The 27,655-nt window shown below is 37.8% G+C and overlaps 3 protein-coding genes across 4 annotated transcripts; 1 reads left to right on the top strand and 2 right to left on the bottom strand.

Annotated features, from left to right (window-relative positions):
* The first annotated feature begins 594 nt into the window (after window positions 1-594).
* LOC137741316 (uncharacterized) lies at window positions 595-2,397 on the top strand. Of its 2 annotated transcripts, none has more exons than XM_068481037.1 (2): window positions 595-1,522; window positions 2,035-2,397. In XM_068481037.1, exons 1-2 carry the CDS (start codon window positions 697-699, stop codon window positions 2,367-2,369), a joined length of 1,161 nt encoding a protein of 386 aa, XP_068337138.1. In that variant the 5' UTR covers window positions 595-696; the 3' UTR covers window positions 2,370-2,397. The 2 variants fall into 2 exon arrangements, with proteins under 2 accessions (XP_068337138.1, XP_068337137.1); XM_068481036.1 differs by having other exon boundaries at window positions 2,032-2,397.
* A 2,775-nt stretch (window positions 2,398-5,172) lies between these two features.
* LOC137742113 (zinc finger CCCH domain-containing protein 66-like) lies at window positions 5,173-8,603 on the bottom strand. The gene is made up of 2 exons (XM_068481867.1): window positions 8,359-8,603; window positions 5,173-7,675 (listed from the first exon to the last, which is right to left on the bottom strand). Exon 2 carries the CDS (start codon window positions 7,652-7,654, stop codon window positions 5,534-5,536), a length of 2,121 nt encoding a protein of 706 aa, XP_068337968.1. The 5' UTR covers window positions 7,655-7,675; window positions 8,359-8,603; the 3' UTR covers window positions 5,173-5,533.
* A 5,158-nt stretch (window positions 8,604-13,761) lies between these two features.
* On the bottom strand, window positions 13,762-18,316 carry LOC137742112 (protein SMAX1-LIKE 6-like). Its single transcript, XM_068481866.1, has 3 exons — window positions 16,754-18,316; window positions 16,057-16,309; window positions 13,762-15,871 (listed from the first exon to the last, which is right to left on the bottom strand). The coding sequence occupies exons 1-3, from the start codon at window positions 17,929-17,931 to the stop codon at window positions 13,973-13,975; spliced, it is 3,330 nt and encodes a 1,109-aa protein (XP_068337967.1). The 5' UTR covers window positions 17,932-18,316; the 3' UTR covers window positions 13,762-13,972.
* Between the last annotated feature and the right edge of the window lie 9,339 nt (window positions 18,317-27,655).

The following is a 27,655-nucleotide window of genomic DNA, read 5'->3' as shown; positions in this document are numbered from 1 at the left end:
GGGGCCTAAATTTTATATTCAAACTCCTTACTAAAGAATACTTTTGAATAAATATCGTGCGGAATCCAATTTTCTAACCGGAAGAAGTAGTAACTAGTCAGTTGCTAATTCTTTAATTTGCTAACTAGTTGGCACCTCTATTGGGGATGCGTTTTTCCTACATAGCATAGCAAATCTAACTTTACTACCAAATACTATACCCCCTTGAAGAGGTGTAACAAGTTCTATGAAACTTTAGATAATACCCGTTGCAAAAGAGCAAGTAAGAGCAACAACCTTCACTCGCCCAAAAGTGAATCCACCACCACACAGACGCACCACAGCCGGCAGCTTTACTTAACACTCCTCTCAATAATGTGACTAAATCTACCATGCGACAACAATGTCGTACAAAATTGACTTTACCATGCGCATGGTAACATATTCCTGGACACCCCAATATTCAAATCCAGTGCCCGCCTCTTCTCTCTCTCTCTCTCTCTCTCTCTCTCTCTCTCCCACTTTGTCTCTAAACACTTTATGCAGTTTTGCTGCTACAAAACAAATTTGAATCTCTCTTTTTCTTCTGTCACTGCTTTTTTCTCGACTCCTCTTCGTTCTTCTTTTTTCCACTTTTTTCCAACTTGAAAGTTCAAACTACGCTAAATCAAACTCCCACTCACTCGCCAAACTGTGCTTGTTTCACTACCCTTTTCCATGAAGTTGCTAATTTCTTCCCCTTCTTTTTCTTCATGCTCATCATCATCCAACTCCACTGCTTTTGATGCAACAATGTGCAGTTCAAAAAGCGCCACCACGGGCTGCATTTCTGGAATTTTGCGCAGAATTCTCTGCAAGGGAAGCTTCCCCACATACCCTTCTGATCACATCCTAGGAGAAGAAGAAAATTCTGTGGAATCTGGTTCCAGAGATCAAGATTTTAATTCCAAGGATAAAACAGAGATCTCTGCCAGTCCAAGCATTGTGGCAAGGCTGATGGGATTGGATTCAATTCCAGACAGGAACTTGGTCAGCAGCCAATCAACCCAAAATTCAATTTCACGCAGCAAATCCATGACTTCTGTCGACCGGTTTGATAAGCGTCGCGGGATGAAGTCGACTCGATCATTTAGAGAGATGCCTACATTTCTTGAGCTAGAAAATGAGGAATTTTTTATTCTCAGCTTTGAGAATGAGAGGAAAAGCAAGGAAACAGAATCGAAGGGGAGGAAATGTGAAAAGAGACGAAGCCAAAAAACGGAAAACAGAAGAGAAAGAAAGGCAGAGAATAAGAAGCAACTCCAAGAAGGACAAAGCAGAAGGGCTTTGAACGATTTGAATGGGAAAGAGATGCTGAAAAGCAGAAGCACTTCTTGTGAAGATTCCAAAAGTACTTCAATTGCTGCAAAGACGATAGAGAAGAAGAAAACTATATGTGATGTGCTTAAGTATGTAGAATCTGAATTCAGCTCAGAAGATTTAAGCCCGGTTTCGGTTCTCGATGGTGGCCAATTTCTTGTTGATACAGAAATCCCTTCTTCAGGTTTGTCCCCTCAATTCTGTAGACCATTTTTTCAACTTAAGCTTGAACTGTTTTGGTTTTAGTCAATTGTAAATTATTTAAGTATGGTTTAAACTTCGATTCAAAAATAGAATTGGAGGGACGCTAAACAGTAAAGTGGTTTGAACCTGTATTATTATATACATGGATTAATGTCTATCTAGTGTCTTCTGGTTTTGTTTTTTTATTAAAGTTCAGTAGAAATAACCAAAATTTAGAGTTCATTTCAAATTGGTGCTTGAACTTTGATCCATCAACAAAATCCTACCAAAAACTCACGAAAACCCTACCCTTAGCTACATCTGTTAGTCAAACCCTACTTTGAATATTACACCACCTAACAAGGTTTTGACTGTGTAAGCATAGTCGTATTGGCTAGAGGAAATTTGCTCCATTTATATCTCAAACTTCGAACCTTCTCTATACAGTTTAGAGCAGCCTCAAGTCGAATATTGTTAAATACATCAAAAATATTATTTTTCTTGTGACAGAAGAAGATTCAAGTTTAGTCAATGAAAATGGTCCAAGTGGTGATGCAAGAAGAAAAAAGACAAGAGAAGGCAAATGTCTTGGATCAAAGAAGAAAGAATTCCACAGAGCAAAGCACATTGGGATGTGGAGTGAGATTTGTAGGCTGACTGAAGCCGAATTGATCGGTTCAAATTGGATCCTACAAAACAAAGGCATGTGGAGTTTTGAAGGTACTTCTGCAGGCATTGGTGCAGATTTCGAGTCACAGATTCTTGGTCAATTATTAGATGAGATTGTTGATCAATTTGCTGACTTTGCCATGGAAATTCAAAATCTGCAAGATTTACAGCCTTTGTAAATTTTGGCATCAAAATAAATCAAATTAACCAACAAAATATTGTATTTACTAAAAGTGTAGTTTTTCTTCGTTCCAGCGATAGTATCACCTGGTTTAATAAAATTTAAATTACGTGGGGTTAATTCGAACTTGAATGCAAAGAGAGGCACAATATATAACCAACTTAACAACATCGAATTTTACGGCCAAGCTAAGTATCCTTTATTTATAATTGAATATTATAATTAAGGATGTGATTCTTATGCCAAGAAAGAGGAATGATATTATACTGTGATTCAAAATTCTGCACAAACAAATTAATGCAGACTTTTTCACTTAATTCATTTATCATCAAAAGGGTTAGGAGTTCAAACTTCAAACCAGTGGGCTAAGATTCTAGGGATTAATATTTTAATCAAGTTATGGACAGAGTCATGATTAAAAGGTAGCATAAAACTCTTTCCCCTCAACTTTGCTTTCGTTGATGAAGAATGTTTGGCTACTCAGATGAATAGAAACTTTTATATAAAAAAATTTGTGTTGAAATTAGAGTTTTGTGCTTATAATCATAATCATTGACATTATGAATCACTCTATAAAGATCATCTCTGCAAAAATAAATTAAAAAATGGTTGTTTAGTCCATCTATTGTAGTACATACATGGACGGTTCGTAGTACTTCTATAAATTTTGTTCATCTGGTTTTATACAGTTCAATGACTAAACGACATTGGTTTTAATTGATTTTTTTGAAGAAGCAATCTTTATAAAATGATTTATAATACGAACGGTTCTGATTATAAACATGTAGCCAAATATTATTCTTCATTAGTATATTATAAACTGCATATTCAACATTCAAAACTGATTATGTAAATTGCAAACTTAAAGAAAATTTGTTACTAACATAGAATATCTTTGTGACGAGTGTCATATATACATAATCAATACTATAAACACAACGAGATATATCCCAGTTGCAAAGCGAATTCTCTATAGAGCTTGCCCTTGTAAAGGTTCTTAATTATAATCCTCTCTACTAAAAGAGGAACATCTTCCCCTTGGGTATCAAGTTTAGCCACTAGGGTTCCAAGAGAGGCAGGTCCTAGTCAAGCAATTCGAGCAACAAGTTTCCATTAAAAATGTATGATCAAGTTTCATGAGCAATTATTTGGAATTGGTACACTAGAGGAAAAATTATTAATTTCTCGAGATTTACTCTAAAGGAAATTTCAGTAGGACAATTTATTTAGGGCTGCTTTCATCGAAACTAAGTTGAATAAGATCAAAATACAGAAAGTACCGTACTTTTATGAGAAGTATCTAACAGATGGTGTGATTTAGGCACCCCTAGCCAAGTTTTTGAGCATGTTTGTAAATGCTTTGGGCAAAAAAATGTTTTTGAAACCAATCCTTAGTAAAAATTTAAATGAGTTCTATAAGGGATGAGGATCCCATCCGGATCCAAATGGTGGGGATCCTAAGGATCCTCACATCCTAGCCGTTCATCGTATATTGCGTGGTCAAAAATCATTTGAATTTTATTATTTAAAATTAAACACAAATAGTACTTGACGAAAACTGACCACACGATATACGATGAACGGTTAGGATGTAAGGATCCCTAGGATTCCCACCATTTGGATCCGGATGGGATCCTCATCCTTCTATAAGAGCACTTTAAATGTTTTCCCAAAAAAATATATATCTGGTGCTTCTCCTAAAAGAGCACTTAAAATGCTTTTGGAACCCAAAATCAATTTCACAAAAAACACTTTCAGTCATTTTAAATGCACTTCTAAACGAACCATTTATCTTCTATCAAAATAGAACAGATGCTTTCTTCTTTTGCAATTTAACCAATAGAAATCACATACATGTCAAAAACCAGCCCCTTCAACAAGTAGGTGACACCTCTTCCGCATCCACCCCCCCCCCCCCCCCCCCCAAAAAAAACACCGTTAAAGGAGGTTTCTGATTTATTTTACTCGCAATAAAGTAGGTAGTTCAACCCCAATCTAAAAGGGTACATGTGTTGTGATATTACTGTTTGAACTTTGAAGTTAAGTGGGTAGAAACTGGAAGAAAATCAAATTCCCTGGATTTAAAGTTGATACTTGTGGGCCAAGGCATCTCTGGGTGTTGGGACTGAAGCCACTAATCGTTTTCTTTATCTAGTGCTCATGCCACTAACAATTACCCAACTACTAAAAAGCAGATTGAAAGATAGAAAAAGCAGAGATAGTAGGTCTGCCTTTTTATGTCTCTGCTCAACAAAATATCACCTATTGGGGAGACTGGGAAGGAGATTCACCTTTGGAAAGCCGAAAGTACTATGCAGATCTCAGAAAAAGATAAAATTAACATCGTAAAAGAAAAACCAGAGACGGAAAACATAAGGCCATACGCTATGTTTATTTTGGGCATTTAGATTGAATGAATCGAAAGAGAATTAACAGATACAAATGAACGTGAGTGTGGAGAAGAAGAGGAGGTGTGTGAAATTCATTTTCCGAAAAGTAAAGTCTAAAGCTGGATCCTTCTGATTGCACAATATGGGTATTGCCGTATTGGGTGTGGGTGGGGGGAATTCTATTTCCAAGTTCAAACAAACAAAAGAGGTTTTGCCGTGTCACCAAATGTATGTGTCACTGTCTCCCATCACCCGTCTCATCCCTCGCTCATCGTGGATAACGGGATGAGAAATAGTGATGCACGGGTCTACGCACTCGATGACAGCCAAGGTTTCAGATATCTTTCTCGACAAGTAAATGTACAGAGACAATTCAGCACGAGAACACAAAGTTGGCCAAATTGATATGAATATCCTGAATTTATGAATAATTCATCATTGTAAGAGCTGGTCATACATATAAGGTATACCATCGACCAAAAACATATTAATTAACTTGATAATTAATGATTAACATGGAAATCTCTCAATTTTTTCAGCATTTTTCTGTTTGAGATTCACATGGAAACTACAATGAAGACGAACTAGTTCAAAGGAAACACTCTGTGCAGAACTTGCATTCTGCAGACTCATCTTTCTTCTCCGTCGGGTTATTTCCTCTCTTCTCCGGTTCCTTCAACCTTAATTGATGAATACAATAAAAATTTAAAAAATGGCAGGAAAAAAATATAGTTAAACGTCAACTAAAGGAGCAATCCGGGGATTTGTCGATTTAAGCCACCATCTGCTCCTGCTCAAAGTAAAGCTGCTCCACCCAAGCGGGGAGCATCTCTGGACCTCCGTTGTTAGGGTGACACTGCTGCTGCTGCTGGTCCTCGAACCCAAATTGCCTGCGTTGTTGCGAGGCTTGAGGTCCATCCTTGACAAGAGATTGAACCCATGATACATCAGGCTCATCACCATTTGTTGGCTTCATGGATGAAGCTGTTGGGGAACTGCTCCCGCTGCTTCGGAATCCAAAAGAAGCAGATTTCCTCAGCTTGTTCAGCTCCTCGCCTTGGATACCCCAGTCTAATTTGCCACCAGGCGAGCCCCAATCTGAAAGGTTAGAGGGCTTTATTGTTCCAAAATCAGCAGAAGAAGAAACCACAGAATTACGGTTGCCAGCACTACGCTCAATGAAGCTCTGACTCCTCTTTGCAAATGCAGCAGACCTTGAATTAAAAACAGCAGCTGCACTAGATGCATCAACTCCAAACATCGGAGAAGCCCGTACAGGAGAGGATGCGAGGCTGGCAGAGTAGCTGGGACGGGCCTGCAGGTTCATATTTTGGCGCATCTGGATCCCAGTTGGAGAATGTAACTGGGATGCTGTTGCATCCCGTGAAAGGCCATTAAATTGAGGCAAAATTGCAGGATCAAGAGATCCAAAAATGTCGTCAAGGTTAGTAGGGTTCACTCCTCCAATGGTATTCAATTCCCCTGTTCGATTCCCAGAGGCAGAAAAGGGCGACACAGGAGATAAGACTTTGTTCCAGCTAGATGGGGAACCGGATATCTCATCAATCAAGCGTTGCTGCCTTCGACGATCCCTCTCCAGGCTAAGCATCTCGATCTCAAAATCCATATCTCTAGCACTCAGAGTAGATTTCAATCTGCTACCTGGAAGCTGCAAAGTGGGGGGTGCAAAGTTTGGATTGTTCTGCCACATGTTTCCACTCATAGGAGAAGAAGGTCCAGTGGGAGTCATGGGCGGAGTTGAAGCAGGAGGAATCATCATGGATGGAGAGTTGAGGGAAAGAGGGGCAATTGACCCCATGTCCAGAGAAGCAGCAGTGGCTGAGAATGATCTAGGAGAAGGCACAGCAGAACCTGTCGAAGCATACAAGGGGCGAAGCTCTTCTGGCTTGTGAGCAAAGAAACAGACCCTTCTTGTGCATCCTGTCTCATCCTTACAAAGACGGGTACGGTACTGGGCAGGGTGAAGCCAACATTCAAAAATACCATGTGCATATTCACAAGCATCTCCCTGCCTGCAGGTCCCCTTTCTGAACTCCGGGCAAGGAACACAGCTGTAATGATATTTCCTTGGATCACGCCGCCTTGCATTTTCCCCCGGGTGGACGAATGGACACTCTGTCCAGTCATGAGAGTAGGCCCTTGAGCACGGCTTGACCTTGAAAGTATACATTCTAAACTCATCCGTGCTATAAATCCCGTTCTTGATGTCCGGAAGAGAAAGATCAACAGGATACTCTTTCTTCTCTGTTCCATCCTTTGAAGCACGAGGAGTTGTCATCTCTTGCTGTTCTTGCCCTTCTGTCTCATTAATCATTTGCTCCGAGAAGTCAAAAGGTTCATCAATACTGGGAACACCCTTGAGCATGACCTCCAAAGCTTTCTTCCTCGAACTGAAGCTCGAACTATAAGCAGGTGCGATCAAGTCACCTGGTTGGTTTCCATTAGCATCAAGAGAATTCGCATCAGCAGAAGCAGCAAGCAAGAGCTTGACAACCTCAGCCGAAGCAGCAGAGCCACCAGCAACAGCACAATGAAGAGCAGTAGCTCTATCTGAACCGCAGGCTTTATTAACATCAACAAGACAGGATTGAAGAATATAATTCAACACGTTCATGCTACCGAACATAGCGGAGATCATGAGAGGAGTCCTCTCCTCAAACCCCAACTTCTTCGAGCCAATCAGCCTCCCACACCAATAGCTCGCCTCATCAACATCAAGACCCTCTTCCTCTACAGCCCTTTTGAACCCTTCAAGATCATCGCAGGCCGCTAGTTCAAGCAAAATCGAAAAGTTATACCGCGTCCCTTCTTGTTTCTCACGCTCCATGATCGTATCAGTGGAAGAAGGATTCCTCTTGGAACCGCTGCACATGGATGTCAAGACAGTCTCTTCCTATAAAAAAGAAGACATCAATTCAAACACCCTCTGTCAGAAAGATCACAAGCATGGGCACTTTATGGAGGAAAGTTTCAATCTTGCAAAGGTGTGCAAGGGATTTGATCAAAACATAAAAATTCAATCTTTGGTGTCATCATTTAACCATATTGTCAAAACACACATGTTGACCAATTTCAAGCAAAAACTGAAACAGAAATCTGTTACAAACCCAACAAACACAACCACTCATAACAACCACACACCCACTTGTTTGGTTGCCGGGAAACTGGGAAAAGAAAATTCACATACAGCTCTCTCTCTCTCTCTCTCTCTCTCTACCCCTTCTAGTAAAACAATCCAAAAATCAACTCACACAAATTCTTCTACTTCTTCCAAACTTATAATTCCCAATAAATAACAACATCCATCAAAGAGAAAGAAAAAACCAAAATTCAACTAAACACAATTCTTCTACTTCCTTCTTCCAACTTTTTAAACTCCCAACCAATAACAAACAAAACCCATCAAAGAAAAAGAAACAAGCTTTCATTCAAAAATCCCATTTTCTCAAGAACCAAACAGAAAATTCAACAAAAACTTCCAAGAAAACAAAAATCCCAAGTGGAATTACACCCCAAATAATCGAATTAAACAAAGAAAATACAAAAGAAATTGAGAAATAAAGAGCAGGGGCATACCTTATTGCAGAGAAATGATATACAAAGGAGAAAGAACTCTTGAGAGTTGCTCAGGAAAAAAACCAACTCCTCCCACCTCCTCTTTTAACCCTACAAAAAAACAGACCAAACTATTAGAAAAGATAGAGACTTTTCATTTCTTCCTTTTGAGTTTTTATGCTTTTTATTTATTTATTTTTTTTTTTTTCTCCAGTCAAAAAAAAGAGCCTATGAAATATGAAAGCGCTCTCCTCTCTCTCTCTTCGTCTTCGTCCTCTTTTCTTTCTTACAGAAAAAAATATTAAATTAAATAGAAACCCCAAATAAACTATTTTATTTTTAAAATTCTGAGTGGATCCCCCTGGTTTTTTTAAATATCTAAGAGCATCGAGTAACAGATTGCCGCGTGTCCACGATACTGTGAAACCGACCTCACCAAAGTGATGTGTTCATATTCCAGGATTGTCACCGCATAATGCACTTTGTCTTTTAGTGGTGACGTGGCGGAACCTCCACCGTCTGTGCTACCGAAGAGAAAAAGAACCGATTCGCTTCTAAATCATGCCATCGTTACCCGCATTCACAAACGAATGCGTGACGGGAAGATTTTAATTGTCGAGGAGTTGAGTCAACGTGGTGGAGCGCAGTTTTTTCAACGGTTTGTTCGATGCGGGTTTGTCTGTCAGCGTTGGATCGTGGATAAGGAGGGGTGAGGTTATCAGTTGTGGGTGACGTCGTTGTGCACTGCGCGCTTTGGAATTCTTGGAGCCATCGACGACGAATGGGAGAGGTTCGATGCTTTCTAGAATCCTCGCTTTCGTTACGCCTGCACCTAATTTTTGAATTATTTTTATAAATTAAATGACGTAATAAATGGAGCAAAGTAGTCGTCTTCTTTTTTTTCCTGGTAAATAAATTGGGCAGAAAAGTCTACCACCGTGGGCGCTCTCATTTATGTTGTCTCCTTTTTTTAGGAAATTTTTTTGGGACCCGGCTGCCATTTCACTTCTCATACACTCCTATTCATTTTTATTTTATGTGATTACGGTTAAATCATATCAACATTTTATATTGATTTTTTTATAAAAATAATAAGACAAAAAATAATAATAATATAAAATATTAACGTGACTTACACAAACAGAAGAGGATGAGAGTGTATGAGAAATGGGAGGGCAGAGAAGCCAAGTCCATTTTTTTGTGACATCCCTTTCCAAAAATATTTAAATCAATTCCTAACATTGGCTTTTTTCAAATTTCAAGTTAGTATTTTACTCAGTGCATTAGCTGGTGGCCTCTTCCAAGAAAAAAAACAATTGCAAATTGGTATTATTTTCCTCAATTATCTCTGTCACAAGTCCATGATGCCTTTATTTTCTTGTCAGCCAAATCATCTCAATCATCTTTGCACCATGTACTAATCTCCTCCTTAACTTATGCTTGTTTCATACAAATACATGATTTTGCTCTTAAGAGACGGGTTACAAAAGTATCGTTGGTTACGTTCGAAAAAAAAAAAAAAAGAGTTTTGGAATACCGAATGTGTCCTACTTATAACATTTTATCTCATATTCACTCATTCACTTGAGCTAATTCCAAGAGCTTATGTGTACCATAATCGTGACCAGACAAACACTTATGTGTTTGTATTTTTGGCAAGCGCATTTGTTCCATCGACCAAATCATTTCTTTTTCTTCCATTATAAAAAACTTGGAACAAATAAAAATCTACAAGTAGGTTGAAATACATGGTGAGTTAAAAGAATCTAGGTAAGTTGGAATTGTCATGATTTAGTAAGTGCTCCAACTGTGACACCCATTGAAGTTAATCTAATTATATGTAATTACTTTTCATTTGCCAAGACTATATATGTCATTACGAAATCCAATCAATGATTTGATCTCTTATCAAGTCACCGCTACACAGCAAGACCACAATACTCATTTAAGCGGAGAAAAACTTGCTAAAGCGAAACAATTAACAGTAATTAGAATTAATTCTAAATTCATTGGAGCATCATAGGAATAGAGAAAAAAGTTATTTTTTCAAAAAGTAATCCACGATTATTCTTGCTCCTATATAATTCTCATGTATATGAATACGAATCTATTTTACTTTTTCTTCATGATCAATCTTCTCATTTACAATTAACCTCTTCATGCTAAGGAGACTCTCTAAAAAATGGAACTCTTTATAGATTTTTTGGCAACTCATGTTTTCGACACAATATTTTATGAAAATTGACATTAAACTATAAGCGGCAAAAAATCAATGAAGAAACCAACTTTGAAGAAGTCTCCGTAACGTTTCTCTCAAAAAAAACATGAATATTAATTTGAGCCCCAGGACAAGAGCTAACTGACAGTTCATGACTAAGAGGATAAGCGGAAAGACTCCAGCTTATGGCTTACTACCTTTCTCCAAAGCAAATTTTCCAACTTAAACACAAAGACAATCGGACGGTCGTCCTCCATGGACAATGGACAAATCAACGGCTCACAGTGTGTCCCAAAAATCAAAAGCCAAATTTGACTACGGAAGCTGAGAAAACAGGGATTTGCCATACCAGATTGAAAAGTCAATGAAGCGTTTTCAAAATACGACCCCACCAAGGTGGAAACGACATCGTAGATTACATGCAATGCAAGATAAGGTGCAGGTCAGTGTCATTTGGTGTCGTTTACTTGGTCGAAAAAGACGTCTTATGTGGTGTAATCACTCTATTTCCATCCTTTCAGCATCGAAGTTTTGGATTCTAATAAATGTTGATACAGTGGACGGTGCGTGCTTATTTTTGGTTTTCCCTTTGTTTCCGTATTTATTTAGACAGTTTTGACGAAAAATTCATGGTACTGTTTATTTTAACAAAAAATCATATTTTTACACTAAAAAATTAATCATGATACTATTCACTTTACCCTTTATTTTGTTCTTATCATTAAAACTCAAAATTTTCAAACCATTTTCATTAGTTTTTCTATTTATTTAATTATTTTTTGCGGTTACAATTCGTGTTTTGGAGCAATAACGAAAAATATTTCAGCATTTTTTTGCAAAAAGAGTGACCAAAAGAAGAAGTGAAATTTCAATCCAACCTTAGAAGTTAATTATTTGCATAAACACAATCAAATTACGAGGTGGTTTAGGGTTGCTCAAATTTTTTTAAAAACAGTTTTTTAAAAAGTTGGGGTCTTAATTTTGTTCGGTAAATAATTTTTTTTTTTAAATCATGGTCCAAAATAGCAAAAAGCAGAACCAACCATACATATGCTTCTAAAAAAAATATTTTTTTTCATTGGAGGCAGGCAGGTGAACAATACCAACTAATGAAACTTTCATATTTACAATCTTAAGCCCATTTTTTCTTTGCCAAAAGCACTTTTACCACTATAGTTTACCAAATACTTACCCTGCTTTTTTTTTTTTTCATAGTTGTTTATTTTAACAGCACAACAGAAGCAGTTCGTAAAAAAAAACACAACAATCTCAAACTAGCCCTACCAATAACATATGATCCAATATTCTAGTGCATAGTATGTTGGGTTTTCACTCATGCGTCCCGAGTTCGAAATTCTCCTCTGAATTACTATAATTGTTTTGAACCCTCCCCTTAATAATAACTAGCCTTCATGCACGCGCGTGCATAAGACATTTTTTGAATCACGGCGTGCTACTCGCGACTTACACGTTTTAAATGTATTTATAAACGCAAATTAATAAAAGGAAAGTCAAATATTTGAAGTAAATGAATAATCTTAGATCATGCTAGAAGAATCCCTTCATAAACCAATTAAAGTAGCTGAATCCATATAATAAAATTGGTCTCTATTGAATTTATATTAAGAATAGAGAAAATAATATTTAATAAACAACTGATTGAATCACATTATTACTAGCCCATTGTGAGGTTAAGCCCACCCCACCCCCTCCCCCTTAGTGTAGATAATATCATTCGTTCAAAAAAAAAAAAAACACAATCATTTGATAACTAATTTAATCACATTATTATTCCCCTGCGAAAGACCTTTTTTATAATCGGCAATGCACGCCTCTTAAGATGTTTGAACGTGTTTGAAAATAGATAAAATAATATTTAATAAACCACTAATTGAATCACATTATTATTATTTTATTGTGAGGTACTAATTATTTAAAAAAAAAAAAAAAAAACTGTACAGAAAAATTTTATTATTAAAAAAAACACTGTTAAAATGATGAAAATACCTCTGCCACATTTGATGCATTATTTTGGATTGCTTTTGAAGTTTTTTTGTTTAAGGAGCATTTTTCTCCAATTATTTTTTATGAAGATTGTGACACCAAAAAACACTGTTCATTGGACCCTTGACTTTATATATAAAGATAATTTCAAAACAAAAAAAAAAAAAAAAAAAAAAAAAAACCAATAAGAAAAAATTTATGCAGAAAATCAGCTTAAAAGTAAAGGTAAGTTTACTTGTTCTTTTTTTTCAGAAAGTGGAATGCATTAACTTTCTTCCAAAATCTCAATTGTTGGTTTTCCTTTTTCTTTTTCATTAAGTATGGAATATGTTTTCAAGGGAAAGTTGGACAGACAACGCACAATTATCATGTTACTAGTGGCAAAGGTGTCACAGCTATTTATGCAAAGACTTTTTTCTGTTTGGACTTTTCTATTTTGGGAAAAAAAAATTAAAAACGTGGAGAAATGAGCAGAGCTATAAAATGAAGAGTGTAAACTTATTGTCCATTTAACCACTTAATATTACGGTTTTATGATATTTTTTTTTACTTGTAAGTCATATTTTTATTCTGTTTGAATCTCGTAAATTACGGGATTCGAATCATAAATTGATTATCGGATTGGAACCACAAATTTATGTCCTATTAATTACGTTTGTTTCGGATCAAGATCCAATTCATTGACAAGTCTAGCTGCCGGACCCAAGGTTTTGTTGTTCAGATCCAACCCAAATTAATGACCAAAGAGGCCCATTTACATGAACTATTGCAAAGAAGAAAAAGTTTGGAGCCAGTTTTAGGTTGAGTTAACAATTCGAAGACTATCTTCTAGAATTTCAGTGAAAGCCAACAGAAAAAGCCTGTGCCAGTAATACAATGCAGTTCTAGCTTTGCCAGCTGTGGGAGTTGATTTTTGTTGGGAAGTTAGAGAACCAACCAAAAATCAACCAAACGTTTAGTTTAGTGATATTTCTCTTTCCAATATTTAAAGACGTCCAATATTCAAATTCCTCGTTTCCCATTGAACAGAATGGAGAAAGAAAACCATTGTCTTTGAAGATATAAAGACTGAAGCTTAGCAGACGAAAGACACTTACATGCAACCAAGATGCTAGTCTGACGATATTCAAGCCTATCACACTACTCGATGTGGTTTAATTTACCTGCATAATATTATTTAATTGTTTTGAGATACTGCCATCTTGGTCCTTGACGTCCTAGTCAGCATATACATTCTTACATAAGTCATTAATACAACACAAATGGATTCACCCAAAAAAATTATGTGACTTGAGTAGAAAAACAAAGGCTTTTCTAATGCAAATGCTATAAGCCAAAAGCTACGGTTTACAACATGTACTTACAAAAAGCACAGTTTAGCAAAAAATTAACCTAGACCAGTTTAGCAAAAAATTAACCTAGACCAATTCGAGCAGGAAGGCAAACGCCGGGAGCTTGTTCGTCGACAGAAAGGGTTCCAGCAGCAGCCAATTTTATTACAGAATGAGCAGTGAGATGGAACTTCTGGTGTGCTTCGACAAAGCTTCTGATGAGAACTTGTTCGACCCACTCCTCTACGGCTTTCTTCTTGTCCGATAACCAGCCAGCTGCGAGTATCTGCACCATGACTCCGAAATCAATCTCCAGCTGAACCTCATATCCGAAGATTTTCTTCAATTCGCGATTGATTTCCTTCACTATTTTCTCAGCAAGTGCTTCAAAATCAAATGGCTTCAAAACCACTTTTTCGTCCACTTGACCAAGGAAATCTTCCAGCCAAGCTTTAGAGTTTTCGGAGATGTTGTCGCTGTCACAATCTTCAGAATCTATGTTCTTGTCTGGCTCCGCTACTGGCAGATTCAAATCGAGAAAGTTCCTTAATTGCTTGTTGGACCGTTTCTGTAGTTCAGAGGATTGCTCTAAGGAGGCATTGGTGTCAATCAGCTTTCTTTTATTTGTAGAAGAAGACGGGTTCGAGGTTCCATCTCTTGGTGCAATCCTCACATTCATGCCCTTGCTTTGGTTGGCATCCCCAAGATTCCAAATTTGCATTTGACATTTCTTGGCGGCAAGTATGACCTCCTCAGAGAATTTATGGGGTTCATTCTCTCCAGAGAGGCTTTTGCTGCTGCTTTTGATAGTGGAGGTAGTCACGAAGATTATGTCGTTAATGCTGATTTCTCTCCCATGCGAATCTGGAAACCTTCCGGTCCTAATGGCCTGGGACAAACTACTCTGGGCAAGAAAGTCCGCCTTATCGACATTTTCAAGGAAAACCACTGAATGAGGTCTCCTGCTTAACTCCCCTGCAACATAATCAACAACTGTCTTACCCCTAAACTTCACATTGTAATCATCGACACCTTCAGATTGAAAAACAGAGTTTGATTGGTAACCCCTATCTTGGGAACACAGATCAACAGAAATTAAGCTTTCTCTGGAGCCAAAAAGTATCTCAGCAAGTGCTAAAGCAATTTTCTTCTTTCCAACTTTGTCAGGTCCAACCAAAGTCAGCCATATATCTCCTCTGAGTTTCGAACACTGATTCCTTCCACCACCAGACTTGCAACGTGCCACAGCTTGACTGATACCGCAAATGGCTTCATTTTGCCAGCCAACCTTTTCTGTGAGAACTCTCCTAAGTGATTTGATATCGCTTGGATCAACCTGCCCTCCAAGATCAGACGCAGAGCAGGAAGAGGACTGGGCAATATGGCGTGAACTATTTTCACTCAATGCATCAAATTCAGCAGAAATGGAACCAGAGAGGTGTCTGGAACTCTCTCTAATATCTTGTAATTTAGGACTTCTTGGCCCTTGACTGGTTGATCCATACAATGTTCCCAATCCCAAATCTGTTGCTACAGAAGTAACCGACGAAGATGATGTGTGGTCGGTGGAAAGATTCATATTGTGGATGGGGTAAGTAGTCCGGCAGGGGCTTCTCATTTCAACTTGCTGACCCTTCGAAACTTTAACCAATAGCTCTGACCGGAGGCTAGCATTCTCAGCAGCCTCAGAAACTACTTGCGTAGGCAAGTTCTGTTTTGATAGAAGACTCGTTTGCATGTCCATCGGCTGGCAGCGATAATGAATAGCACATCCGCTTTCATTTAGAGATGAATCTTCACCGCTGTTTTCTTTTCTATCCCAGACAGCTAGGGAGCCCTCAGCAGATGCAACTTGAGGCCCTGCTTGATAAACGTCCACTTTAGGGAATGGTTGAGAGTGATGATTTTGTCGGCAGATATCATCCCATTTTTTCTGCAGTGCAGATACTGTAGCATTCATTGTTGTCTTATCGTCTTTGGTCTGCACTGAATAATGAAGCACACTTACACATATTCTCAAGGAAATAAACGTAACAAATTAAAATCCAACCAGTTACAGGAAACATGCTCGTTAAACTACATGTGTTTGTGCGCGAAGGCATGCTTATGTGTGCACAAGAGTTATTCCAACTCGATACAAAATTATACTCTAAACGGGTTACACACCTTTGCTAGATCGTCTCCGTCTCCCTTGCCAGTGTCAAGTTCACGCGTTTGCAACCAAGAAGGCAAGCTAGCTGACCACTGATCAGCTGCTGAAATAGTTGATCCTATTTTCAGAACAGAAGCAGCTTCTTGCTCATACTTCCCTGTGCACCGATGACAACGTTTAAAAGATTGATATGTGCTGCTCAATGGACTTTTGAAGTCGGACGGTGCAGGAAAGAATCCGCCAAATGGAACGAAGGACCCCATCAAACTGTAAGTATATCATGAGCACGGAACTGTGAGATCCAACAAGCACAAAACAGTCAGACACTTAAGTGTTTTACCTGAAACGTACTCTCTAAGCATTCACACAACTTATACCAGCGCTATCGACTTAAACATTATAACATGTACATCGAGACATGAATGCATATATGGATTAAATGCTCTCACTCTGAAGTTAGCAAATTATGCAGCTTACTGTATTCGAAAAGAAAATTATAGAGCCTAAACCAGAGTAATGAAATCAAACAATACTCGTCTCTTGGGAACAAAACATCATATGTTTCGGGTATCAAACCCGAAACCACAATCAAATTATGACTTCAAGCAACTTCAGACACACATCAAGCATGAATCCACAAAAGAGAATAGTGAGCATTTGCCCCAACAAGTTGAAAAGGAGCATAAAACAAATTCAGGGTTAGATTACCACCTCGATTTCGAGTAAACTCCTTCCATTGAAGCTTTAGAAGAAGTAATGGGAAGAAGATGAAGATCCCAATCCTTCTCAATCGTCGAAAACCGAAGCAAAAGCTTCGTAAACACTTCATGGCTCGCCGCCGCGGCAATCAACCGCAATTTTCCACCATGAACCTCCAACAAGCTCTTCAGCTGCAGCACCACAAAGCTCAGAGCTTCCTCCGCCCCCACACCCTCACCCGCTAAACCCTTCAAATCCCCAATATTTACAATAACACCACTTCCAGCTCCAGAGCAGCGCTCCGCCATTCGACCCACCTCCTCAAACTTGCAACCCATCTCCTCCTTGCTTCCGCCATTGAGGACGAACTGAGAAACCTCCGTCTCGATGGAAACCACGCTGAAGCTAGCGACTTCAGCAGGCAAAATCCCCGCTTTACCCTTCTGCACGGCTTCGGTGAAGCTCTTCAGAGCCTCGCCGGCGCAGACGCCGATTAGCAGCGGGTTTTTCCCGCTCTTTTTAACCAACAAGTCGGCGATTCTTCTCGAGTTCTCGTCTCTGTCTTCGAACCCGGAAAGCGGGAAGCTGAATCCGGGTTGGGCGGGGTCCGCGTCCGTTAAGTTGCATAGGAAAATGGGCGGGCATCGGGTCCGAGGAAACCGAGTCGATTGAGTCACCGGCGGGTGAATAATCGCGACCTTTATGTCACAGCTTCGAAACCCAGCTTCTCCGAAGACCCGACTCACAATCGGATCGTCCAAGATTGATATGACGAAGTGTTTCAGCTCGACCTTCAAAAGCGACGCCACTTGCTGCTGGCTGTGAATCTGGTGCAAGTGGAAGCTCTCCGGTTGCCGCCTCTGGTTCGCCTGGGACCGCTTGATCGCCGCCATGAGCGAGTTCGATACGGGAGGCTCGTCCTGCGCCCTCGACGACGGCAACCTGTCCAAGGAAACTCCGACAGACAGCTCGAGAGCCCGGAACTGAAGGCGTGGAGAGTACGCGCTGCTCTTGGCGCGGGCGCATGCGTCTCGGAGAGCAGAAGACGGCAAGGAAAGCAAGGCCGAGACGGCATGGAGTGACGTCGTCTGGGCGTGGCTCCGCCTACGCGCTACCGCAACCGCGTCGTCCAAAGCACGCGCCGCCTCGTCCGTCAAACATTGCCTGGCTGCGCTCACCGGCGTGGGCATCGCCGGCTCAGCGTGTATAATAAAATATAATATATGTATATGTATCCACGGACGAAGACGCAAAAATCACCCCTTTCTATACGATGAATACGTGTCTTTGTGTGGCGATTTCGAAATAAAATATGCAAAAATACTGAGAAAGTTCGATTAAATTATGCAATCTCGGAGGAGAGTACAAAATGGAGAGAGAGAGAGAGAGGGAGAGAGGAGATGGAGATTTTGGTTGTGTTGGTGGCGTTGGTGTATGCCGCGGATGCACCAACAGTTTTTGGGCAGGGGATGTGATGGGACCTTGCATTAGGCTTTAATACAAACACATGGCGAGCATGGCATAAATTCGCTTCTTTCTTCTCTCTCCTTCGGTTTTTCGTTGTTTTGAAAAAGTTTAGACACCACTTGTATGAAATTACACTAGTGCAACTTATCTCTTTAATTGCAGAATTAAATTTTAATAGTTTTAGTCTAATCAAATAAATACGAATGCATCTCTTACGCTTAGAAAAATTATGACTCGTAACGTTCTTTCTATTTCCGTCCTTATCTTTTCGTGCGGTCTTAAGCCCCCTTAATGTTTTTAGAAGTGTCATTTATTGTATAATTAAAATCGCGCTCTTATAAAACTTTTTTTTTAATTATTTTAAAATTTTATCATTTATTACTACGGTCTAGTGCTATTCCTTTTAACTTATAAATCTGTCTTAAGCTTGATTTTTACCAAAAACGAATTTGAATCATATTATTGCTAATCAAGAAAAAATACTAAGAAATTTTACTTATAAAATCAAAATTAAATTAAAATTTTCAATTTGCTGTAAAAGGCCAAAAGCGATGATTGGGAGGAAGAATCGACCCCTGTTGGTAGGAGAAGATTGACATTTGATCCTGATGCCGTGTCCACTGGCGAAGGCCAACATCATGATTTTAGCCGTCGATGTCAAGCTGTTGAGCCCCTTGAGAATTAGCCGTTCTTTATGTTTTGACAATAAATTTCCCAAATTGGTGATGTCAAAGTGAATAAGTGATAAAGGACATTTGGAGGAGCAATGTGAAATTTTATCTCTTACTTAGTCAATGGTTTTTCTTGTCGTAATGGCATTGGCTTTAAGTGGGCGGTTTATTTATTAACTGATACGCGTCATTAGATAAACTGTGCCAAATTAAGTCGACTCTGATACCAAATTACGTAGTTTGACTGCTATTCTAACTTTTCAGGTTTAGCAGCATAATCAACTATCAACATTACCGATATCATTCTAACTTAAAACCTATTTACTAAGTGTTGGGTTTTCTTACAAAAGGTATTGATGATTTTAAAAGTAGAAATCTCATATATAAGCTGTATATTATTTTGTTATATTTATGATGTAGAGGCTCATTCTCCATAATTAGCGCGGATTGTTTCCTCTAATTTTCATACCTCATGTTTTTCTCTACAGGTGTTATAATGTAAGTTGTTGTGAAGACAAACTTCAGTAAAGTAGAAATCTCATATATAAGCTGTATATTATTTTGTTATATTTATGATGTAGAGGCTCATTCTCCATAATTAGGGTGGATTGTTTCCTCTAATTTTCATACCTCATGCTTTTCTCTACAGGTGTTATAACGTAAGTTGTTGTGAAGGCAAACTTCAGCGTTGTAACGGAGTTACTAACATTATTGTCATAGCTATGTCATTCACTCTCTTATATAAAGAGAAATTCGAATAGCTTACCACTTTCTATAAACTCAAACTTATATATTTTGGGGTTAGTTGAACCGTGATTATCTGTTAATAGACACATTAGTCTATCATATTAGCAAGTTTGCATGGCAACAAAACACAAGTTCAATTAGGTAAAATGGGCATAAAGTTTTTGAAGGGGAAATCAACTCTGCTATTTATAAAGATATGATCAAAGTTATATCAACAAAAGAATATCAGGGAGTGACCCAACACCAACCAAGAGTGCTGCTAGAGGCAGCCCCCACTTGAACACTTGATAGAAAAAGAGGAAAACTAATGAAAATGATTTGAAAACTTTAAGTTTTAATGATAAGGATAAAATAAAAGGTAAAGTGAATAGTACTAGGTTTGACTTTTTAGTGTAAAAATATGATTTTTCGTTAAAGTGAACAATACTGTGAGTTTTTCGTTAAAACTCTCTAGAAAAAACCCTTTGGGGGACCTTATGGGAATTTGGGTAAGATCTTTGGACCATATATGCTATGAGTTCCAAGCTCTAGCTAGCTCAGTGCCATTCGTCTCTCCTGAGACAAATTTTCGTTAGACTCGTTGATTAGGACAACGTCTTACACATGAAAAGATTACTCAAACAAAATGCAGAAATCTCATAGTTTTACGACAGATGTCCTACAATTAAATAGATTATGTCTTGTAACGAAGATAGATTCGACCACAATTCATTGAGTGCATACAACGTGTCCAAAAACTGAAATGAAGATAAGAATTTAATATTGGGATAAACACTAACTGGTCCTTAAGAATCCGATAGGTCGGTAATAACGGATAGTATGAGAATTATTGGACGATGATGACTTGGTTACAAAGCAAATAACGTGTTATCGTGATCCGAAGTTCCTACTCAAGTTTTTTTTCCTCCTATAGTCTCAGGTCTCAAATAAGAGAGGTGTTTGATTTTGACGTGTTGTTTTTGTTGTTTGTACTGGTCCTTCGTTCAACCTTTTGTTTTCCTTTTTCCTTGCTTTTTTTGTTTGTGTTGCATTTACACACACATATAAAAATATGAATGCCGAAAACAGTCCGAATACACTACAAACTGAAAAAATGTGTACTTTTAACACACATACGTGCATTACTTAAGTTCATTATCCTATTCATTTTTCATCCCCATCGGAAGGAAGAGATCAATTTGAGTGCCTTCTCTTCTAGCCACCTCCTGCAACCTTTGTGATAAGCCTTTATTTTTCATGTATCATGATGACACCTGAAATCAAAGAGTCGAACTCCATATTTCTTTTAGCCATTCGTCAAGTGCTTAAGTGTATCACTTATTTTACCAAGCCACTTTTAACCTATATTTGTCCTCCTCCTGCTTCCTTTGTTTTTGGTTATCGTCCCATCCAATACTTATGCATATTTATTATATATTTTATTAGTCCTTAAGTTTTGGAGCCACCTAAGGCACTATTTATAGGAGCTAAGGCATCTCCAACTGACCCAATCAAAAGGTTATAGGGCTAAAAATAGCTTGAAATGACATGAAAACTGTCTCCAACCGAGGACTAGGGCAAATGGCTCGTGTGTCCCACCAGGTCAAAAATAGGAAAACTGGCCAAGAGCAGCCATCCCCAAGCCAGCCCATTGTTTGAATGCAACGGCTACATTGCGTCAGCATGATGCCAGCTAGCAACGGCTAGATGACGTCATGTTGACGCCAGGTTACCGTTGCATTTGAATTTTTTTCCTATAAACACCTAAGCCATTCATGCACCATTTCTCACATAATTTTCACCATTCCATACTATCTTACCTCATTTTAAATTTAACAACATTAAACTTAAACAACACAATCTCCACCCTAGTACTACTTGGGGGAGTTATTCAAACTTCAACAACATGAAACTTAAACAACATTAAACAAAACATTTAACAACATAAAACTTAAACGCCTACTCCATGGTTCTTTTGGCCCCAAGATGTGCAATAAGATCCTACTCTAGGTACTTGTTTGTGGCACGTGAACGTATCATCCTATGGCGCCTCGTGTACTCATTTAAAGAGATATTACTAGTTCTTGGATCCAAAGGCAAATTAGACTCATCATATATTTTTGCATGAGCCTTCATCGACCTATTTGGATTATCTTGGTCGTCATCAAACTCTCCATCAATATAGCCATCTTGCTCATCCTCCACAATCATGTTGTGTAATATGATGCACGATATCATGATGGAATTCAATTTATCTCGACTCCACCCTCTTGTCGGTTCCTTGATGATCTTCCACCGTCCTTGTAGAATATCAAAAGCTCTCTCAACATCTTTCCAGTATGCCTCTTGTGTAAGGTAAACCACATTTGGGCGTCATCCACAAGGTTTGCAATTGCTTAGACAAGTGTCGCCCACTTTGGGTAGATGTCATCTGCCAAGTAATACCTCATATTGTACTGATGCCTGTTGAGGTTGTAAGAGTGACCAGCAACAGAGCCACCCCATTGAGGTTGTCTTTTAGTTGGCTCACACACCATGACCCCAACCATTGCTGCCATATATGTTGTGTTGTGTTGTGCCATGCTTCATCTTCTTCATCGGACTTTTCATCTTCTCGTCTCATATGCGCCCATTTATCTTCCAATTCGGAATTGGATGAGGACCCCTAGTTGGAATGCAAAGAGGATCCAAAGTTGGAATTCATTGCAAACTTGAATTGAAAGAGATACTGGAAAGGGCAAAGATGTGAATTATACCCCAATATCCAATCTATTTATTAACATTGAAAGCTGAAGATAATAAGTGCAACGTAGATAAGAATTATATCAAAAATTTGCACAACCAATTACATCTTGACATGTGGCACTCGAAATCCTATCCGAAAAATTATTGAGATTACATCTCGACAAGAAATATGGAGAGTTACTCACTTTAGCGACACGTGTCACTCGAAATCCTATCCGAAAAATTATTGAGATTACATCTCGACAGGAAATCTGGAGAGTTACTCACGTTAGCGACACGTCACTTGAAATCCTATCCGAGAAATTATTGAGATTACATCTCGACAAGAAATCTGGAGAGTTACTCACGTTAGCGACACAGGTCACTCAAAATCCTATCCGAGAAATTATTGAGATTACATCTCGACAAGAAATCTGGAGAGGTCCTCACGTTAACGACACGTATCACTCGAAATCCTATCAAAAAAATCATTGAGATTATAGAATGATAAGAAATCCGGAGGCTTATTCATTTGGCGACAAGTGACACTCAAAATACGTCCGAAAACCTTATTTTAATATGGTAGTTTAATTTAATTAACCATATTAATTCAATTAAAATAATAAATTATATTTGGCCTATGACCCCTTGGCCCCCTCGATTGGAGATGATTTTTTGTCAAATAGCTATATTTTGCCCATGGCCCTTTGATCCCCTTAGTTGGAGATGGTATAAAATATGGTCTGACATTTTTCATTAAAATATAATTTCTTGGAGGGCTATAGGGCTAAAGGGAGCCCTCCGGCCCTCCTTCAGTTGGATATGGCCTAAGCTTCCTGTTTTTAGTACTTGAGGCAGCATGCAATGCATGCTTAATAAGATCCATACAATAGAGAGGAAAAAAGAGGGTGAAAGAAAGAGGAAGATAGTGTTAGGGTTTTACATGTAGAGTTTGTATTAGTATGGTTGTTTTGCCAAAGTTTGGATTATTGAAGTGAGTAGTTTATGTAATATGTTCTAACAAATTTTATTTTCGGATAAATGTGAAAGCTACGAGCTATTATGGTTTTACTTTATTTACAAATCTCTCTCTATTTTTAAGTCAAGGATGCTTGATTTCATGTAATCACTTTCCATATGTATTGCAGTATATTTACACATTTTATGTGGAATTGTTTGAGATGTTCATAGAACATGAGAACTTTAGTGTTGCATTAATACAATTTAAGTCCTGAAATTTAGGTCTGGAGTATTGGATGATAGTCATTGTTCATAGAGCTATATTTTTGTCTTTTATAGTAGACCTCAATATTTAAGTTTAGGTCCAAGCATTGGGGTGAGTTGGTATAATCAATATCGTTTGTATAACCATCGTTTTGAGGTATTTAGTTTTTCAAAAGCGGCCTTTTTAGAAGCATGTCAATATTTTACTCAAAATGCATGATATTTTAATCAAAATACAATGTTCTTTTTTTAAAAGCACTTAAGGGCTTTTGACATCAGACCAGTTTTAACTTTTTCTTCCAAATATTATTAGAAACACTTTTAGGATGTGTGTTCTTCTAGGAGTTGGAACCCAACAATTTGAGACTCGTTAAGGGAGTTGGCATGTTGGGTTGGCGATTCAACAGCGGATGGTGTGAAAGTCCACGCTTTCCCATAGATGTGCGACATGCGGCACAGGGAAGGGAAAGGAAGTAGACGAGCGCAGTAGAGGAATGAAGTAGGTCTTAGCTAGTCCCATGGTTTTCGAAGATTCTCACTAAAAACCTCTAGCGAAGCTGTGAGTCTTGGTTAATCTCATTAATGTTAGTCATGCATGATAACAAACACTGAACTATACTAGGAGTCAGTCCAGTCTAGTCCAATGAAACTTAGTGAAGCCAAACAAATGGTACCTTAGTGATTTTAGTTTTTTCAAATGACAGTGTTATTGTCCCTCTAAAAATTCAATTATGTAAGCATGCCTAACTTTGTGTCGAGTTTGACTCACATCATAATTAAATTAGTAATCATAAAGGCAAAGCCTCAAGAGTTTAAGTTTATAGCATGTTTACTTATCAGGAATGAATATAAAAAAAATCAAAAAACAAGTTGGCTACACATTAAGATTAGTATTTTGATATTTTTTCCCCGATTTCAATTTTACAGTCGAATAACATGATTGGTCCTCATACCAAAACAAAAAAAACAAAAAGCATGAATGGTCCTACAACACGTTCCTATCTCAAAATTTTTAGGTCATTTTTTCCCAAGACATATAAATCATCCCTAGAAGCAAACATTTTATTTACTTTAATGTGTTGGACCGGACTAACCCTAACCCAATAAGCAAACTTAAAATAGTCCATGTGAACATAATCTCTCCATCAATCTCTTTATATTCATATCGTAATCCCTCATTCCCTTCTCTCTCTCTCTCCCTCTCTCTCCTATAAATGTTGGAGTTGATGTTTATGGTTCCTAGTGCTATCTTTGCACGCATCAATTTCTCCACCTCTTAAGTCGTACCCTTCCAAATACCGCAAGAGTCGCCCACCACGAATCCCATCCCATCCCCCACCCCACCAAAAAGCTCTTTACTCGTGACAGCTTCTTTTGGACTTGTATGCATCAACTTGCACGTCCAACTCCACTCCACTAAAGTAATAATTGCTTTGTTAATTCGGCAAAGATAATTATTACCAAGAATAACTGTTCAAGTGCATCTTCATTCGTAAGTAAATTGTTTGGACAATTAGCATTGAACAATTAAATTAAAAAAAAATTAATAGGAGTAAGTATCTAAAACTCTCCAACCTTTAAGTGTCATACCAAATTGGTCTCAAACTTTTAAACATTCCAAACAAGTACCCAACCTATTAAAAATATCATATCCGTTAAGCCCCAGTTAATTTTCAAACATAGATTATATTCAAAACCCATCATGGTTAGCATTAATATTGGTGGCCTCAAAATCTGAATTTGAATCATGGATTATATACTATGGAACCCAATGATCAAACATGTTTGAATTGAATCGAAAATGGACTCAAATCAAAATTGACACAAATTGAATCTCATAACTAAGAAAAGGGTTAAGAATTCAGGTTGAGTTTCAAGGAACTTGTTTCCGTTTATGTCATTTCCTCATTCACCGATTCTCAACTCTTAAAGCTTCTAGTTCCTTTTTGTGGATGATAAAGATAGTGGTGGCTGCATCATGACAATCCGAATCATTTCAGCAATCTCCATGACCTTCTTCTCGATGTTGGTGGCTTGAGTTATACGGTGGAGTTGGTGGTTTTGTATTGGGTTTGGAGGTGATGGAGTGATAGGGGTGGTGGTGACCTTAGTTGGTGGAGGCTATTCTTCCATGACCTTCTATTGATTTAGGAGACAAATTAAGTACTAGTTAATTTAACATATTTTTCATCCGGACTTAACAGATATTACATTTTTAATAGGTTGGATACTTATTTGGGATGTTTAAAAAGATTGAGATCAATTTGAAATGACACTAAAAGGTTGGGGAGGGGGATTTAGGCACTTGATCCCAATTAATATTATGTTTAATTTTGAATAGAACTTGTGACCAATCCCGTCAATGCCACATGTCATTGTCTGAATTTACAATCCCGTCTCATCACGCCAAGATTCATATTCTCTTAATTTAATTTTATTTTTTGCGTTTTTGTTGTATATATTTATAATTTTTAAACAAATTTTCTAGTTCAATTAATATGGGCCCTTGGATTACATTTTTTAATAATCCAACAGCCCATATTATGCCACGTGGGCCGAATAATAAAAAGAGAATTTTTCAGATATTTCTTTTTTAATTGTTTTTGTCGGAAAAATCTAGACCGGAGGATAGGTAACCGCTAGAAATCTAACGGTTGTAGAGGTGAGTGTGCCTGCAGCGCTGGCCCCAGGTCGATAGAGTTGTCGGCTCAATCGCTCGTTTTCGGGTGTGTAACCCACGCGGTAGCCGCAAAAATAAAATGAACGTGGCTGACGTCAAATCCTGAGGCGCAAGATCGGGCTATTCCTGCCCCATTCCTCAGTCCGGCTCCCATGGACTTTCCTATAGCCCGACTAATTTGGGGATTAAATTAATTGCTCTAAGTAGAGTTCCAAATATGTTAATAAAATGGACCCCCAGATAAAATGTTAACAAAAATAAGTGTATTTTCCACGAGGATTAGATAAAAAATTTACTTTGATAATTGATGTGATAATTTGTTAATGAGACGTGATTTGCCCAAACATTAGGCAAATAGTCTTATCAAACTCCGTTAGGTATTTTTGTCTGGTCATTTGCCTAGTTTATCGAAGGGTGATTTTGCTGACATGTATGGCGCATCAAAATAGAACTGCCTGGTCATTTGATTAGGCTTTTGGAGATGCCTGAAGGACAATGTTTAATTCTTTACATGTAATAACTCGTTCTTTTTTAAATGAGGACTTTGCATTATTTTATCATACGACTTTTATAATCATAATCATTTGTTCTCTTTATTATCATTTAAAGATCATCTTTAGAAAATTTTATTTGATTAAAAGATAGTTTAGTTGTCCATGTGAAACAAACGAACTAGTAGTTTGTTATAAGGATGTTACTTGTTTGTTTCTATAATAGTTGATTTATTCGGCAAATACAAATGATTAAGCACTACAAACAAAATAAATTTATGGCTCTTTAACGAAAATGATCTTTGACTTTGGTTCCTGAAATTTAAAATCGATATAACTAGTCCTTGAATTTGTTCATCGTCAATTATTTTGGTCATTCCGTAAAAAATGCCCATTAAATAAGAATAAAATGATTAAAATACCCTCAATTTTTGTCAAATTATTTTGGCTCGTTGTTTATTGTATTGAGGAATTTTTATCATTTTGGTCCTTATTTAACAGACTTTCATGGAATGACCAAAATAATTGACGGTGAACAAACTCAGAGATCACTTCTATCGATTTCAAATCTAAGGGACCAAAGTAATGAGTTATGCCAATCTCATAAACTATTTTAACTAAAATGCTTAAATTTTTCTAGAAATAAATTTTAGATGAAGATAAAGAGAATCAACGTTGAATTGTATAACGTTTCTAAGATCAAATAATATCAGGTCATCATAAACTATTCCTTACATATAAGAAGCTAAGAAATAAGAGTATATCGTCATAAAAATAGTGCTAGTCCTTTACAGGGAGATGCGATTCACTCTCCAATTACCATGGGAACGTAAAGTTTATTAGTTTGCTTTGATATTTAGGCAAGTGGGAATTGTATGCAAGAGTTTTAGTGGGGTCGTTTGTTGTTGCTGGTGAAAAAAATAATGGAGGA

The sequence above is a fragment of the Pyrus communis genome, chromosome 8 (genome assembly GCF_963583255.1).
Source record: "Pyrus communis chromosome 8, drPyrComm1.1, whole genome shotgun sequence".
In the NCBI taxonomy this organism is placed as follows: Eukaryota; Viridiplantae; Streptophyta; class Magnoliopsida; order Rosales; family Rosaceae; genus Pyrus; species Pyrus communis.
The sequence above is the reverse complement of the archived record's forward strand: the minus strand, read 5'-3'. Positions and strand labels throughout refer to the sequence as shown.